The sequence below is a fragment of the Anolis carolinensis genome, chromosome 3 (assembly GCF_035594765.1).
Source record: "Anolis carolinensis isolate JA03-04 chromosome 3, rAnoCar3.1.pri, whole genome shotgun sequence".
Taxonomy (NCBI): domain Eukaryota; kingdom Metazoa; phylum Chordata; class Lepidosauria; order Squamata; family Dactyloidae; genus Anolis; species Anolis carolinensis.
In genome coordinates, this window is record NC_085843.1 from 189,608,496 (window position 1) to 189,624,128 (window position 15,633).

Sequence of the window (15,633 nt, forward strand, 5' to 3'; positions counted from 1 at the left end):
TCATGGAAAGCAGGCTTAATTGGCTAAATTCTTAGCAATTATTCTAGCACTCCTGCGCGAGGCCGCTTCCAAACCTCTCTGTTGTTTACAAAACTCATGGCGAGAAAACACAGGAGATGTAGCCTCAGTGTTTGTTTGACATACTTCTGGAACATAACCCTCTTGCAGGTGCAAGGTTCCCAGATCTGGCTGGGAAGAATCTGTCTGGGAAGAATCCAGTTCTGACTGGGAAGGTAAAAAACCCAAGTTTTCTTCTTCATCAGGCATCACAATGTCATGAGCAGGACTACAAGGCCCATGGGTCATCACAGCCCACAAGAAGACAGCCAAACAAGCCTTGAGTCGAAATCTCCCCCATTTTCTCGCCGCCTTTATTATAATCAAGATAGACACGCGCGGGAGGCGAATCGCAGAAGCGCTCGGATAGCTGCCAGACAATTAGATGATTAAGTCTATTTCCCTTGGGAAAGTTTAAGGAGTCTTGCATCTGGACAGTATAGGTTTCGGTTCTTGTTCCCAGAGAAAGTGTGCTTTGGCGGGAAAACAAGATCCTATATAGCTGTTGGCCACAAAGAATTCCTTGCGGAGTCAATTCGTCAGCTCGTGGAGTGAGATCGCGTGTAGACTACGTACTCCAGTTCCCAGCTCCTGAATCAAGTTCCCAGCCCTGCCTTGTTCCACGGATCTCTATGGACTCAGTTCTTGTTCCACGATTGCCTTGTTTCTAGTTGGACCTTGCCAAGCCTCAAGTTTTGTCTTGCCTTGCATTTTAAACCCACGGACCCTGTTTCACGGATTCCAGCCTTGTTTCCTTGATCCGGATTTACCTTAAGCCTCAAGACTATGGACAGTTCCCCACACTATTGCTTGCAAAATAGTGTGTGTTTCGGTGAAGTGGATTATAACTTTGGACTTTAATATCATATATTGGACATTGTTTTTCTGGACTATATTTGACCTTTCCTGAAAGGTCTACTTCTGAACTATATTCTACACTTATTTTTATTGACTTTATATATTCCTTTAATAAAGATATTAGATAGAATCTGGCCTCTGTGTATGGTTATTGGTGCTCTGCAGCCTGGGTCCTGACAAAGTCCCAGCCTTGTGTTGCCTTTGAATCCAGTTGATTGTTCCAGTAACCTTGCTGTTTGGATTTCTATTACTGTTGCACCCCAAGGCAGCGTGAACACTGGAAACTAGATAGAGACCAATAATCATATAATATGTTTATTAAAGCAAATATAAATTCAGGAATGAATAGGCAGAAAGGATAAGTGGGAAATAGTCCTTTGTGATGAGGTATGAATAAGTCCAAAAAGATGAAGGAAAATGTCCAATATTATTGTCCAAAGTCCAAAACCGAAACACGCTCAAACTGTTGGGAAGTTTGAGCGGGAAACAACAAGGAAGCAAGGCTGAATAACAAGGCTCCCGGTCACTAGGAGATCGTGGATATCAAAGCAGGAACAAGATGAGACGAAGATAAAACTTGATTCAGGAACAAGGCAAGGAAGTGAATTTACTCCGGTTTAAATCGGGAGTCGCGGCTCAGCTTGGCTGCCAGAAACAGGAGGCTTGGCTTGGTGAAATCAAGGAACTCTTGATGTCTTTCGTGGGATTGAGTTCGATATCTGGTTTGAACTATGGTTTTTGAGTGACTTTCTTAGACTCTTGCTTCAAGATTTTCAAGTACATTGCTCTTGTGGATTTAAATCCATTTTATTGACTCTGAACTTTATTTGCTTGTGCTTAATTATAACCTTCAATAAACAGCTTGTTTGCTTATATTCTGGGGCTCCAATGTGGTTTTGAGGTGCTTATGCAGCCTAGGGGTGCAACAGTAAGTCATCAAAGGTGAAGTAGTCGAAAAAGAAGCTGCCTTTCCAGTTGTGTTCCCCAGTAACTGATATACTGTATTTTACTGACTTCTCAACAGCTAATGGAAGGATACTTCAATTGAGCCCCATTCATTCGGCAGATCTGGGCGCTATGATGATTTGTTGGAGAAATAATTTTAAATTATCCAAAACACGTAATCTATTCAATTTTATAATTTTGATTAGAATTGCTCTTTACTACAGCACATATCTCAGAATGTCCACACTATCTGAAAACAGAAAAGTCTCTTTTGTGATGGAGGGAGGGTTGGTAAGGGGCACCCATGCTAAATCATTCAGATTTATTAGTGCATAGTACACAGCAAGCTTATATTTTATTTTCTTCTTACACTCACACCATGTAATTGTGGGTACATTTATATGTGTGGTCCCATATGCTACGTTTGGTTTTAATCGTATCTCTGATATTACTCTGGGCAGGGTCTTCATCGCCACAGTTGCCTTTTCCCAAACCATTTGTGTCTTTTTTAGAACTTCTGCCGCTCAAATGTGTCTTGTGGTTTTAGGTTCACTTATATCCATTCATACCATGCTTTCTCATATCTATGTCTTCATTTATTTTATGCCAGCAAAAAATAAAAACATATGAGTTTGGTTTGCTAGTTTTTCTCCAATGGTTGTGGATGTGGGAACATTCCCATATGGAGAAAGATGAAGGTTGCTATGTGGTGAGCTGCCATGGTCACGGCTGCATCTTTCTCATTATTTATTTATTGAATTTAAAACTTGCCTTTCTACTATAAAATGACATTCAGGATCCCTAAAAGTCATAAACTTAATATTAAAACAAATACTATTAAAATAGAAAAGCAGATAAAAACAGAATTCACCACCACACCAAAAGAAATAACAAAATCATTGAGCCAGTGAGAACACTGTTCAATACAAGCTAAGCACTCTGTCACCAAAAAGACAACAGAATTGGGTCCATTATAGCCTCTATGGGCAAGCAGTTCCAAGAGAACCATATCTTACAGCCCCATCAAATATACGTCTAAGATTAACAGGAGGGATAAACATGGCTACCATAAAGATCAGAAGGGAGAACAAAGGTTTCAAAATGTATAGGACTTCATAGATGACTCTGAATTATGTTCACGTAGCATAGAAGATGCTTAGAAGGCATCTTACACAATTTGTTTTTAACTGCCAGCAAGCTGACTTTTGGTGACTGTATGAGAGATCTGGACTAGCAGACTAGGGCTTTCTCTATTGATGGAATCAATCCATCTGTATTACAGTCTTTATCTTTTCATACTGCCTTCTAGTTTACTAATTTTTAATTTTACTAATAGGTTAAGGTAAAGGTTTTCCCCTGACGTTAAGTCCAGTCGTGACCGACTCTGGGGGTTGGTGCTCATCTCCATTTCTAAGCTGAAGAGTCAGCATTGTCCGTAGACACCTCCAAGGTCATGTGGCCAGCATGACTGCATTGAGCACCGTTACCTTCCTGCCGGAGCGGTACCTATTTATCTACTCACATTTGCATGTTTTCGAACTGCTAGGTTGGCAGGAGCTGGGGCTAACAGCGGGCGCTCACTCCGCTCCCGGGATTTGAACCTGGGACCTTTTGGTCTGCAAGTTCAGCAACTCAGTGCTTTAACACACTTCGCCACCTGGGCTCCTCATTGAGCCCATACCACTGATTAATAAATGTTTTGTACCTGAGGGCCAATCTGGTATCAACATTGGTAGAGCTGTATTCAATTGAAGTGAGCAGCCTGAACATGCTCAGCGCTTTAACACACTGCGCCACCACCAATTTATTATTTAATAGTTTATTATTATTATTATTATTGTTATTATTTCTTCTTGGATTTTCTTTAGTAATCATTCCATAACCTTACTATTTTTGCTAGAAGTATTCTTTTAAATTGGTGTTCCTTGCTCTACCTTTTATATTCCTTCTGTTTATGTGATTGTTTTATTCAATTGTTATGTTTTGTTTTTGTTTTTAATTCTTATAGCATTTTATAGTGTTTTCAGTGTTTTATTGTACAATGTTTTATGCTGATTTTATATTGGAAACCGCCCTGAGTCCCTTTCGGGAGAGAGAGCAGTATACAAATAAACTTTTACTTACTTACTTACTTACTTACTTACTTACTAACTTTTATGCCTTCTTCCTCTATTTCTCTTTGAGCTTTATGTTTATGTTCAGCATACAAGTTTAACAGATAGGGTGATAAAATGCCAACTGTAAACCATTCTGTCTCTTATCCTGAGAACAGGTTATGCATCAGGTCTCTTAGAACCAGACTGTCAGACTGTATGTTTCTTCTACTAGTGTTTGAATTGATGGATCAGGGCTGCTTCAAGAATAGTTATAATAATAACCATTTATTTACTTAAGTAGGCTTAATTCTGGATCTAGGATGTTGCTCCCAGTGTCTTGAATGAAATAAGGGGCCCAGTAAACAGAATCTCCTGCTTACTGAAGTTATCTGGAGCCCCCGGTGGCGCAGTGGGTCAACCCTTGTGCTGGCAGGATTGATGACTTGGAGCTTGGGTTGCTGACCTGAAAGTTGCCGGTTCGAATCCAACCTAGGGAGAGCGGGGATGAGCTCCCTCTATCAGCTCCAGCTCTATGCGGGGACATGAGAGAACCCTCCCACAAGGTTGGTAAAAACATCAAAACATCTGGGCATCCCCTGGGCAACGTCCTTGCAGATGGCCAATTCTCTCAAACCAGAACCAACTTGCAGTTTCTCAAGTGGCTCCTGACATACAAAAAACTTATCTGAGAATGTGTGAAGAATGATAAGGTCCTTTAACATGAAGTATCTCCGAAGACAAAGAGACTGCACACAAGCATTTAAGGTAACTACTTTGGATGTTTTGCTTTGAAATGAGATGCATTTTCCCACCTGCTTCTTATTATAAGGTGGGAATACAGATTAGGAAAGCATTTCTTATGTGAGGTGCTTCATTTTGGTGGCAAAAAAAGTTGGAAATCATACAGGGAGAGCCATATACCCAAATTTTTCAGTGCCTGAAACATGACCTACAGTTTGTTTTGCTTTGCTTATCATGGCTCATGCAAACAGCCACAAATATTTTAATGTACGGTTTATTGAGCTTACTTTAGTTTAATTTGATGCATAACTGGAACTTAGTTTATTCTGGATGAGGCATAGGGCAGGCCTGGAATTGAAAAGGGAGGTCATTGTTATTGGCTCTGGACAAGCAGTTTTGTATTTTGAACCCAAAATTATTTTGCCCATCACATGCCTTTGCTATCATTAAGGGATAGTGCTATCCAAGAGAAAGATTCCTTTCCATAACACTTTCCAAATATTGTAAGAAATAATACAAGGGCATCATTCAGTCAAAAAGACAAATTTCCTCATTTATATGTGTATCCAAAGCATCATGTAATGGAATCACAGCTCTTCCAACAGCTAGCCATCCGTCTCTGTTCAAAATCCCCCAGAGGAGGAGGCTCCACTGAGGCAGCATATTCTTCTATCAAATCATGCCATTGATTTTCCTGCGTTTGGAGGGAAATACAGGAGTCAGCACATCCGAAGTGCAATAGATGAGCTTCACTCTAGGAACTTCTCTCATATCAAGGTATTTTCCCTGGCAGGATCTAAATCAGTGGTTCCCAAACTTTTTTTGACCAGGGACCACTTGACCAGGGACCAATTTGACCAGGGACCACTTTCCATCATTAGTACCAAAAGGGTTATGAATCAGTTTTTGGTCAACTTTAGATTTGATTTGGTTATCTGGGGTGCTAATTCAGAAAATTGTATCAGATAGACCACATCAACTCTAGTTTCTGATGCAGAGCATATGCTATCCAGTAGTCGCCATCTGCTTACCATATTTAATAATCTAGAACTGATGTGGTCTGTCCAATGCAATTTTCTGAATCAGCACCCCAAATAACCCCAGGAACAGGCCTTAAAACGAAGACACCAAGGTGCCCATGTTTCCAGAAGCCACATAGAATGGCTATGGGAGGAAGAGGAGAAGCAGCAGTCAGGAGGCTTGTTGTTGCGCCTTTCATGGGTATTCAGCCTCTCCCCTCCTGACATCCCCGTTGCCATGGAGCCTCCGGTGGCCTAGGGGATAAAAGCCTCGTGACTTGAAGGTTGGGTTGCTGACCTGAAAGCTGCCAGGTTCGAATCCCACCCGGGGAGAGCGTGGATGAGCTCCCTCTATCAGCTCCAGCTCCATGCGGGAACATGAGAAAAGCCTCCCAGAAGGATGGTAAAACATCAAAAACATCCGAGTGTCCCCTGGGCAACGTCCTTGCAGACGGCCAATTCTCTCACTCCAGAAGCAACTCTGGTTGCTCCTGACACGAAAAAAAAATCCCCATTGCCTTGGCACTATAAGAGGGTTTCACGAGACCAGTTGCTCTCATTGCAACAGTGTAATAATGGTGAGGCCACAGACCATATTTTAGTTTTTGGAGATCAACATGAGAAAAGCCTCCCAGAAGGATGGTAAAACATCAAAAACATCCGAGCGTCCCCTGGGCAACGTCCTTGCAGACGGCCAATTCTCTCACTCCAGAAGCAACTCTGGTTGCTCCTGACACGAAAAAAAAATCCCCATTGCCTTGGCACTATAAGAGGGTTTCACGAGACCAGTTGCTCTCATTGCAACAGTGTAATAATGGTGAGGCCACAGACCATATTTTAGTTTTTGGAGATCACCAGTGGTCCACGTACCATAGGTTGGGAACCACTGATCTAAATGAACTGTGAATTCACCAGAATCTTAGAACTGTGCCTATTCTTAACATCAAAGTAATATTTTGGAATATGTGAAGGGAGAACAGAGTACCACTGAGCATGTGCAAAATCGAGTTCTTAATTTCTGATTAACCAGAATTAGCTCTAACACAGCAGCTGTTAAAAAGTGGCACTAGAGCTGATCTTCTAGTAAATCCTTATTATAATCATTCTGGATATGCATAAACATTAAAAAAAATTGGCCTATGGACATAATTTTGGCCTCTATTTATTTGTATTATTTGTATTCCACTTTCCCTCAAGGAGACTCAAAGTGGACTTCCATTGACTGTTTCTTTAAAAAAAATTGGTATGTCTTTTTCTTGCATAGTGATGATGTTAAGTCCAGATGTTAACTCTGGGGGTTGATGCTCATCTGCATTCCTAAGCCGAAGAGCCGGCGTTATCCGTAGACACCTCCAAGGTCATGTGGCTGGCATGACTGCATGAAGCACTGTTACCTTCCCGCTGGAGCGGTACCTATTGATCTACTCACATTTGCATGTTTCTGAACTGCTAGGTTGGCAGAAGCTGGAGCTAACAGCAGGCGCTCACTCCGCTCCCGGGATTTGAACCTGCAAACCTTTTGGTCTGCAAGTTCAGCAACTCAGTGCTTTAACACACTTCGCCACCGGGGTTCCTCTTGCATAGTACTAATCCTTTATTGATAATAAAACTAAAAGAGGGAGGTTTGGCTGACAAACGTAATCTGGGAATGGAAATATAAAACATTTTGTTCATTTTGTTATGTTATTATTCTATAGTTACATAAAATAATTTGCACATATTTTTGAATAAATCTGGTTGCTTAGTCCTAATAAAAGTGGATGTTTGTGTGTCATACAGTCAACAAATATACAATTATTTATAAGCAAAAGTTATCCGAAAACAACATGGATGCTATCTTTTCCTAGCCAAGCTTCCTAGTTACCGTAATTTAAATCAGATTTCTTTAGCATTCAACTTCCAGCCTTCGTGACCTTTAGCTCTGAGTTACAAGCCTTTTCTAGCATACACTGGCTCCAGAGCATTGCGATTTCAACCTATTTATGTACCTTTTTTTTTTTTTTGGTCTTTGTCCCTGGAATCCCCAGGAAGTTTAGATACCTTATTAAGTATGTAGTACAAGGTTTGCTGTTAAATGGTTTTAAGAAATTAGCTAGACTTTGGCTTTCAGTAAATATCGTTTTTTTTTTTTCGTGTCAGGAGCAACTTGAGAAACTGCAAGTCACTTCTGGTGTAAGAGAATTGGCTGTCTGCAAGACGTTGCCCAAAGGATACCAGGATGTTCTTGATGTTTTTAACACCATTGTGGGAGGGTTCTCTCATGTTCCCACATGGAGCTAGTGCTGATAAAGGGAGCTCATTTGCACTCTCCCTGGGTTGGATTTGAACCGGCAACCTTCAGGTCAGCAACCCAACCTTCAAGTCATCAGTCCTGCCAGCACAAGGGTTTAACCCACTGCACTCCTACCAGATATGATGAAACCATGTGTGCGTTAACTTCAAAACTTTCTTCCCCTCCCGTCCCTGTCTTACTGTATTTTCATGAATATCACACATGGGGGCACTAGGACCGTTCTGCAGATCTTGTAATTTTGGTGTTGATGTTTTGCATTGTATATTATTACTGTACATTTGTGCCCTAAAATCAAAGGAAAAGGGCAGGATAAGACCTCATGAAGAATGAGAAGCAGATTGCCCCGAGCCCACTCCTCTGCTGATTTTTTTGTTCTTCCATCTGCTCTGGAACAGGACAAGAGTCACAGCAACAGAGGGACGAAGGAGCGAAGAGTTGACAGTATAGAAGCTGGAGCAGTTAGTTATCGTATTATCTTAATGTTTTGGAATTCTTAAAACAGAAACCATTCTTGTCCAAAGTCCATCAAATTTAATAAAGGTTACAGCATAGCACCCATGGGCTGAGCATTGCTCCATATTGTTGTTTAACTATGTTTGTGCAAGTTGTAAATTATGTTGATATTGTTTTTTTTATATAATTTCTTCCTTTTATTATATATAATTATGATAGTACTTTCATTTTTATTGTATGTTATGTTTTTCTACTTCTTACATGTTGCTTGCCGCTTTGAGAAATTAATAATAATAATACAGTAGAGTCTCACTTATCCAACATTCACTTATCCAACGTTCTGGATTATCCAATGCAGTTTGCCTCCCACCCCAATTCTCAGCTGCTTCTCTAGGCAGCAAGGATTGAACTTTTTATGGATTTAATTTCCAACAATGTTGCTACTGTAAGTTCATTTTATGCAATTCTATCTTGATTTGTAGTCAATTTGTTAGTAGCTAGTTTTTTTAGTCAATGTTTTCAATATATTGCAATGTTTTGGTGCTAAATTCATGAATACAGTAATTACTACATAACGTTATCGTGTATTGAACTGCTTTTTCTGTTGAATTGTTGTAAAACATGATGTTTTTGGTGCTTAGTTTGTAAAATCATAATGTAATTTGATGTTTAATAGGCCTTTCCTTAATACCTCCTTATTATCCAACATTTTTGCTTATCCAATGTTCTGCCAGCCCATTTATGTTGGATAAGTGAGACTCTACTGTAATAATAATCATCATCATCCTTTTAGCCAAATAGTGATGCAAAAAAGGCAGGTTAACATTATCACATTAGTTAACAAAGCAGTGTCAGCAAAAGACGAAAGGCTACAGATCCTTTTATATTTCCAGGATTTAAAACATCAGGATGCTAACAGTGACACCTGCAGGTTACTTATGAAATAGTACACCAGCTATTATAAAGCATACTGGCTGATCCTTCTGTAAAATCAAAAATCGGACGGGTTACACTATTTATCAGGACCACTAAATAATGTGAAAGTGAGAAATAAGTGGTCTGAGCTTTCTGTTTCTGTAAATATCTATCAGACATGATGGTATGCAAATTAGGAGATTTTAGGAGATAAGGGAAGATACAAAAGTTCTCATACAAAAGTTCAAAAACTGATCAACTTCATGCATCTCTGCTACTGCAAAATCACTGTTGTAAGCTCAGTGAATATATGTTCATATATGACAGACTAGGTTTATATCTTTTCTTTGATAGAGTAGCAAGCTTGGTTGATGAAGGGAATGCTGCAGATGAAGCATCTCTTGATTTCAGTAAGGCTTTCAACAAGTTTGCCATAATATTTTCACAAAGAAGCTAGCAAAATGTGGACTAGAGAATGATCCTATTAGGTGCATGATAAACTAATAATCTGGATGAACCGAAAGGGTTTTCCCAATTACTCTTCTTCATCCTGGAGAGACGTGGCTCTTAGAATCATAGAATCTTAAGAGCTGGAAGACACAAGTGCCATTTCTTCACCCAGCCCCCTGACATGCAAGGAAATACAATCAAAGCACTCCTGGCAGAATCCAATAGGCTATTCAGCCTCTGTTTAAAAGATATCCCAGAGAAGGAGACTCCACCACACTCCACGACAGAATATTCTATGTCAAGCAGCTCTTACCATCAGGAGGTTCTTCCTAAAATTTAGATGGAATCTTTTTTCTCTGCAATTTGAATCTATTCTCCATGTCCTAATCTCTAAAGCAGCAGAAAACAATCCGATTTCTTTTCCAATATTTAAACATGACTGCATTTTCTTTTCTTATCCTTTTCTTTTCTGAGCTAAACATACTTAACTCTTTAAGCCACTCCTCATAGGGCTTGGTTTCCAAATCTTTCATCATTTTGGTTGCTCTTCACTGGACAATTTCCAGTTTGTCAATATCCTGAGCAATTGTCATGTGCATAACTGGACACAGCATTTTAGGTGAGGTCTAACCAAAGCAGAACAGAGAGGAACTATTGTTGTTTTTTCTTTCAGTTGTTTCCAACTCTTTGTGATCTCATGGACCAGCCCATGCCAGAGCTTCCTGTTGGCCATCACCACCCCCAGCTCCTTCAGGGTCAAGCCAGTCACTTCAAGGATACCATCCATTCACCTTGCCCTTGGTCGGCCCCTCTTCCTTTTTCCTTCTATTTTCCCCAGGATCATGATCTTCTCCAAGCTTTCCTGTTTTCTCAATATGTGGCCAAAGTACTTCATCTTTGCCTCCAATATCTTTCCCTCCATTGAGCAGTCAGTCATTACTTCCTGGAGTATGGACTGGTTGGGTCTTCTTGCGGTCCAAGGCGCTCTCAGAATTTTCCTCCAACAGCACAGTTCAAAAGCGTCTATCTTCCTTTGCTCAGCCTTCCTTATGGTCCAGTTCTCGCATCCATAGGTTACTATGGGGAATACCATTGTTTTAATTATGCAGACCTTCGTTGCCAGTGTGATGTCTCTACTCTTCACTATTTTATTGAGGTTGACCATTGCTCTCCTCCCAAGAGGTAAATGTCTTCTGATTTCCTGGCTGCAGTCCACGTCTGCAGTAATCTTCGTGCCTAGAAATATAAAACCTGTCACTGCCTCCACGTTTTCTCCCTCTATTTGCCAGTTATCAGTCTGGTTGGCATCTTGGTTTTCTTGATGTTTAACTGTAACCCAGCTTTTGCACTTTCTTCTTTCACCTTTATTATAAGGCTTCTCAGCTCCTCCTCGCTTTGAAGCCATCGAAGTGGTATCATCTGCATATCTAAGGTTGTTAATGTTTCTTCCAGCAATTTTATCTCCAGCCTTGAGTTCATCAAGCGCGGCACGGCACATGATGTATTCTGCACACAAGTTGAATGCAGGGCCCTGCCATACTCCTTTCCTAATCTTGAATCAGTCTGTTGTTCCATGGTCTGGTCTTACTGTGGCTACTTGGTCATTATACAGATTCCTCAGGAGACAGAGAGGGTGACTTGGTATCCCCATACTACCAAGAACTTTCCACAATTTATTATGATCCACACAGTCAAAGGCTTTAGAATAGTCAATAAAATAGAAATAGATGTTTTTCTGAAACTCCCTGCCTTCCTCCATTATCCAGCGGATGTTGGCAATTATAATTATAATTACTATTTTAACTATGAAATTATATATTAAAAATCAAATGGATGTTGCAAAGTTGGCCTATACACATATGTGCTTACCAACTTCAGCTCCACTGGCAAAAACATGAGCGGAAGAGAACATGCCTGCATGAGGCAAAGAATCCAGAAGTGGCTCAGGTCTGAAAATGAAGTGGCACCCAGTCCACAGAAATCAGTGTGGCAGATCGAAGCAGCAACAGGAGCCAGGCTAAGAAAGCAAACCCAGGCAGGCGTTGTCTCCTGCACCAGACCAGACCAGACCATTTTGCAGGTGTTATAACACCAGCAAACCAGACATTCCCTACTTTACAAGAAAATTCAAGCCATTTAACAGCCCAAATTTCTGGGGAAAATGCCTGGGAAGCAAAGGCATAGTAATCAGACCCCTATTATTCATAGGGACAGGGAAGGAGTCTTGGGTGTGAATTCTTTTGCTTTGCCATTCTAATCTCACATCTTGGTTTTGGAACATAGCCAAAATTTGTATAATTTATTCTTGAGATCTTTTTGTGTACTGTAAAGTTTTCAATGGAGATTGTTTTTGTGAGGATTGTTAATAACACTAGGTTTGAGTCAGTACTTGGACCAGACCAAATGATCTCGAGGTCCAAAAACTGCCCCCCAAGACTCGATAACTCACCATCTGCTGTGTGATTAAACTCCATCAAGGAACAATATTCAGGGAGCTGCAGTTTCAAAATATATTGTTCCTGATGGCTTAATGCACCAACAACTAAACTACATTTTCAGGCAATTGGGAAAATATATATCACTGTACTTGGGTTAGCATTTATCATTATCATTTGATAGTTGCAAAATTGTGCAAATGTGTTTATGACAAATCCCTTCTCTAAATTGCCTACTCAAGCACTAACCCTGTCACTCACTTTGCCCCTTCAACTTTCAAGCCACTCTGTGGGTTTAGTAATGAGACTATAATTTTGGAGAAACTGGTTGGGAATTGTATGTCTATATCTTTTAGTGAATCCTTAAATGAATATTGCACTGGCAAAAAAGTAAAATGTTAAAAGCATAATTCATTCATTTCCTTAAAAAAAGATTCAATACCTGCATGGAAGATGGACCTGTATTTGTTTCAATGTATCCACATGTGTAATACCGTTTTTTATAAACTCATTGACTTTTTGCTATGCCTTCAGCTTCAAAATAGCTAAATGTTTGTGTGCCTCATCCTTCTGATCTGATGACATCTGAACGAATTTCCCCTTAGATATGATTTGGTTCCTTCTCACCATTCTGCCATGCAATGTAGGATAATCTTTTGAATAAGGAGACATCTTTGCACATACATACACCACTCCTGGCTTGATTGCAATCTTTTGCTATGTAGTTTCGTTATCCGACCTGCCTTTCCCCTAAACTTTGGCAATTCATATTGCCAAAATGTGATAAATAAATAAATAAATAAATAAATAAATACACCTACCCTAGTTGTTCCTATCCTCTTGCTTCCAAACCTGCACCTTTGGACACACACTGTTTGGTTATTTTATCACTTTCAGCACTGCTCCCATTATGCCTACCTCATTTCTTGTTTCCTGCAACTTCCATGATTTGAGATGGCTCAGATAAGCATATGGGTGATTTCATTTCTTGATATGGTGCTGTGCCATGCAAAACCCACTGAAAGCAGCACAGTGCATTGACATGTTGCTATGCTATATAAATCCCACTAAAATGAGTTCGATGATTTCCTTCCTTTTCATAAAACATGTGAAAGGTCACTTGGTTCTTTTCTGCCACCAGTTTGAGTGGTCTTTCTGGTCCAGTGCAAATCTATCTTTACTATTTTTGAGCCCTAATGAGGCCTATGTTGCTCTTATTCTGTTCTTTTCAAGATTGCTTTCTGCAGTGCTAAAACTTAACTATCCATTTTCTATCTCATCCTCCTCTTCTTTCAAAAGGTGTCGATTTTTTAAATTTGTTACAACACATCAACCAAATCTGCAAATAATATAATCTATTTTATTTTTAATCAGTTAAAACTTCTTCCCATTCCTTCTTCGCGGAAATCGAATAACGCTTGAAACACTTGATCCAGAGCAGAGTGGACTGGTATGAGGCACTTCGGTTATTATTCTGGCCCTCATGATATACAAAAAATTCCCCGAAATGCAGGTAAATTCTACCCAGTTTTTGCTATAGAACATTTCATAACCATAAGAGGTCTTTAAAAATGGGAAGAGATGCGACTTCCCATGTCTATTGGTGGACACTCAGGAGAAAAAAATTTTTTTGTGGTGGTACAGAACAGGATTGTGGCATTTCAGGGAAATAAAAATAATAATAAACCTAAAACCCAATAGTTTCTATTTACAGAAATAATGGCAAGCAGACTGGTGCCACACACCTATTTGCTTTTTGTAAATAACAGCAGAGAATATAGAAGTTTTCATAGAAAAACAATATAGCTAAACAAGTGCAAATGAAAATAATCATTAAATTTCATTATTAACTATCCCAAGTCTGAATTAAGAACCAGCATGAAAAAATGGGATGGTTCAGATTATCGCATTTTCCATCTTCGAAATCAAGTCATCACAAATTTTTGTGAGTTCTTCGTTTTCTTTTGTCTGTTAAAGAAACAGGGGCAAAGGGTTATACAAGTTGCAGAAGTCACATATTCTGAAAAGAACACCCATACTCTCCATGAGGGCTTCATAAACATTTTCCAGTTATAGCCATTTTCCGCCTGAGAAATTTTTATGTGCCCCAGGTAAAAAATATAAAAATCAAACATTTACTGATAAACCAACCAGGTCCAGGCTATTTGATTAATCGCATATCCCCTTATTGACCAACTGTAGTCTTCGGAGTAGGCCCTGCTCACAGTCCCACCCCCATCTCAAGCACAGCTGGTGGGAATGAGAGAAAAAGGGCCTTCCCTGTGATCACCCCCCCCGCCTCTGGAAATCCCTACCTAAGGAAGTAAAAATGCCCCCCCCTCTTTCAAAAAAACAACTGAAAACATACTTCTGCTCATTGACTTGAAGAGGATTAGATAATGATACTGTTACTATACTTCTGATTAAAATCTATTATCTGTATCCAGGATCTGTTTATCCTGCTAGTCGAGTTACCATCTTTGGCAATAATCAACTTATACACCTCCAATGCTTTCTGTCTGCTCCGAGATATTGATGTTTCTGTTTGATATTTTGTTTTATGTTGATATAAATTTATTTGATAGGTTATGTCTTATTTTAATTTTAGAAGTTATGTTATAATTTGTTCTTACATGTTGGGTTATTATTATTTTTTGCTATTATATGTATATTGGTTGTCGTATTCAGGCATTGAATGTTTACCTTTTTGTGTTTGGAATACGCCCTGGGTCCCTTCGAGGAGATAGGGCGAAATATAAATAATAATAATAATAATTATTATTATTATTTTGTAAGTCTTGCTAAACATGTTGATTTTCCTTTAGGTAGTGGTGAATCATTTTCTGCAGAGTGCACTGTAAACACTGCATGTTGTTACTAACAGATATGTGTAACTGGATAGCATTCAAAAACCTTTTATTCTTTTGCATGAAGGTTCATAGAAACACAGCACTTTGGCTGTGCAGAGTGTTATGCCCTGGAAGGGCAGCTTGCTGCCCAAACCCTTTTCCATGCAGCTTATTATTATTATTATTATTATTATTATTATTATTATTATTATTATTATTATTATATTATTATTATTATTATTATTATTATTATTATTATTAAATCTGGATGGCCATCTGTTGGGGTGCTTTGACTGTGCTTTTCCTGCATGGCAGAAGGGGTTAGATTGGATGGCCCCTGGGGTCTTTCACTGAAATACCGTTACATTTATGTTGGTTAAAATGGTTTTTCATTTTAAATATTATATTGGTCTTTCTTTCTGCACTACAAATGAGATAAGTGCAGTGTGCATAGGAATTCCCCAAGTAGCTCACACAAACACTCTCTATCCATCTGCCACTAGCCCGGCCTGTCTGTCAAAT

The 15,633-nt window shown here is 39.4% G+C and overlaps 1 protein-coding gene across 6 annotated transcripts in view; it reads right to left on the minus strand.

Moving 5' to 3' along the window:
• Positions 1–13,602: 13,602 nt before the first annotated feature.
• tacc3 (transforming acidic coiled-coil containing protein 3) overlaps positions 13,603–15,633 on the minus strand; it is a 33,071-nt gene continuing 31,040 nt past the window's right edge. For all 6 annotated transcript variants that reach the window (XM_062975995.1, XM_062975994.1, XM_062975992.1 and 3 more), the window contains one exon: positions 13,603–14,230. In XM_062975995.1, the coding sequence (XP_062832065.1) occupies positions 14,159–14,230 (72 nt within the window). In that variant the 3' untranslated portion in view covers positions 13,603–14,158. The remainder of the gene's footprint in view (positions 14,231–15,633) is intronic.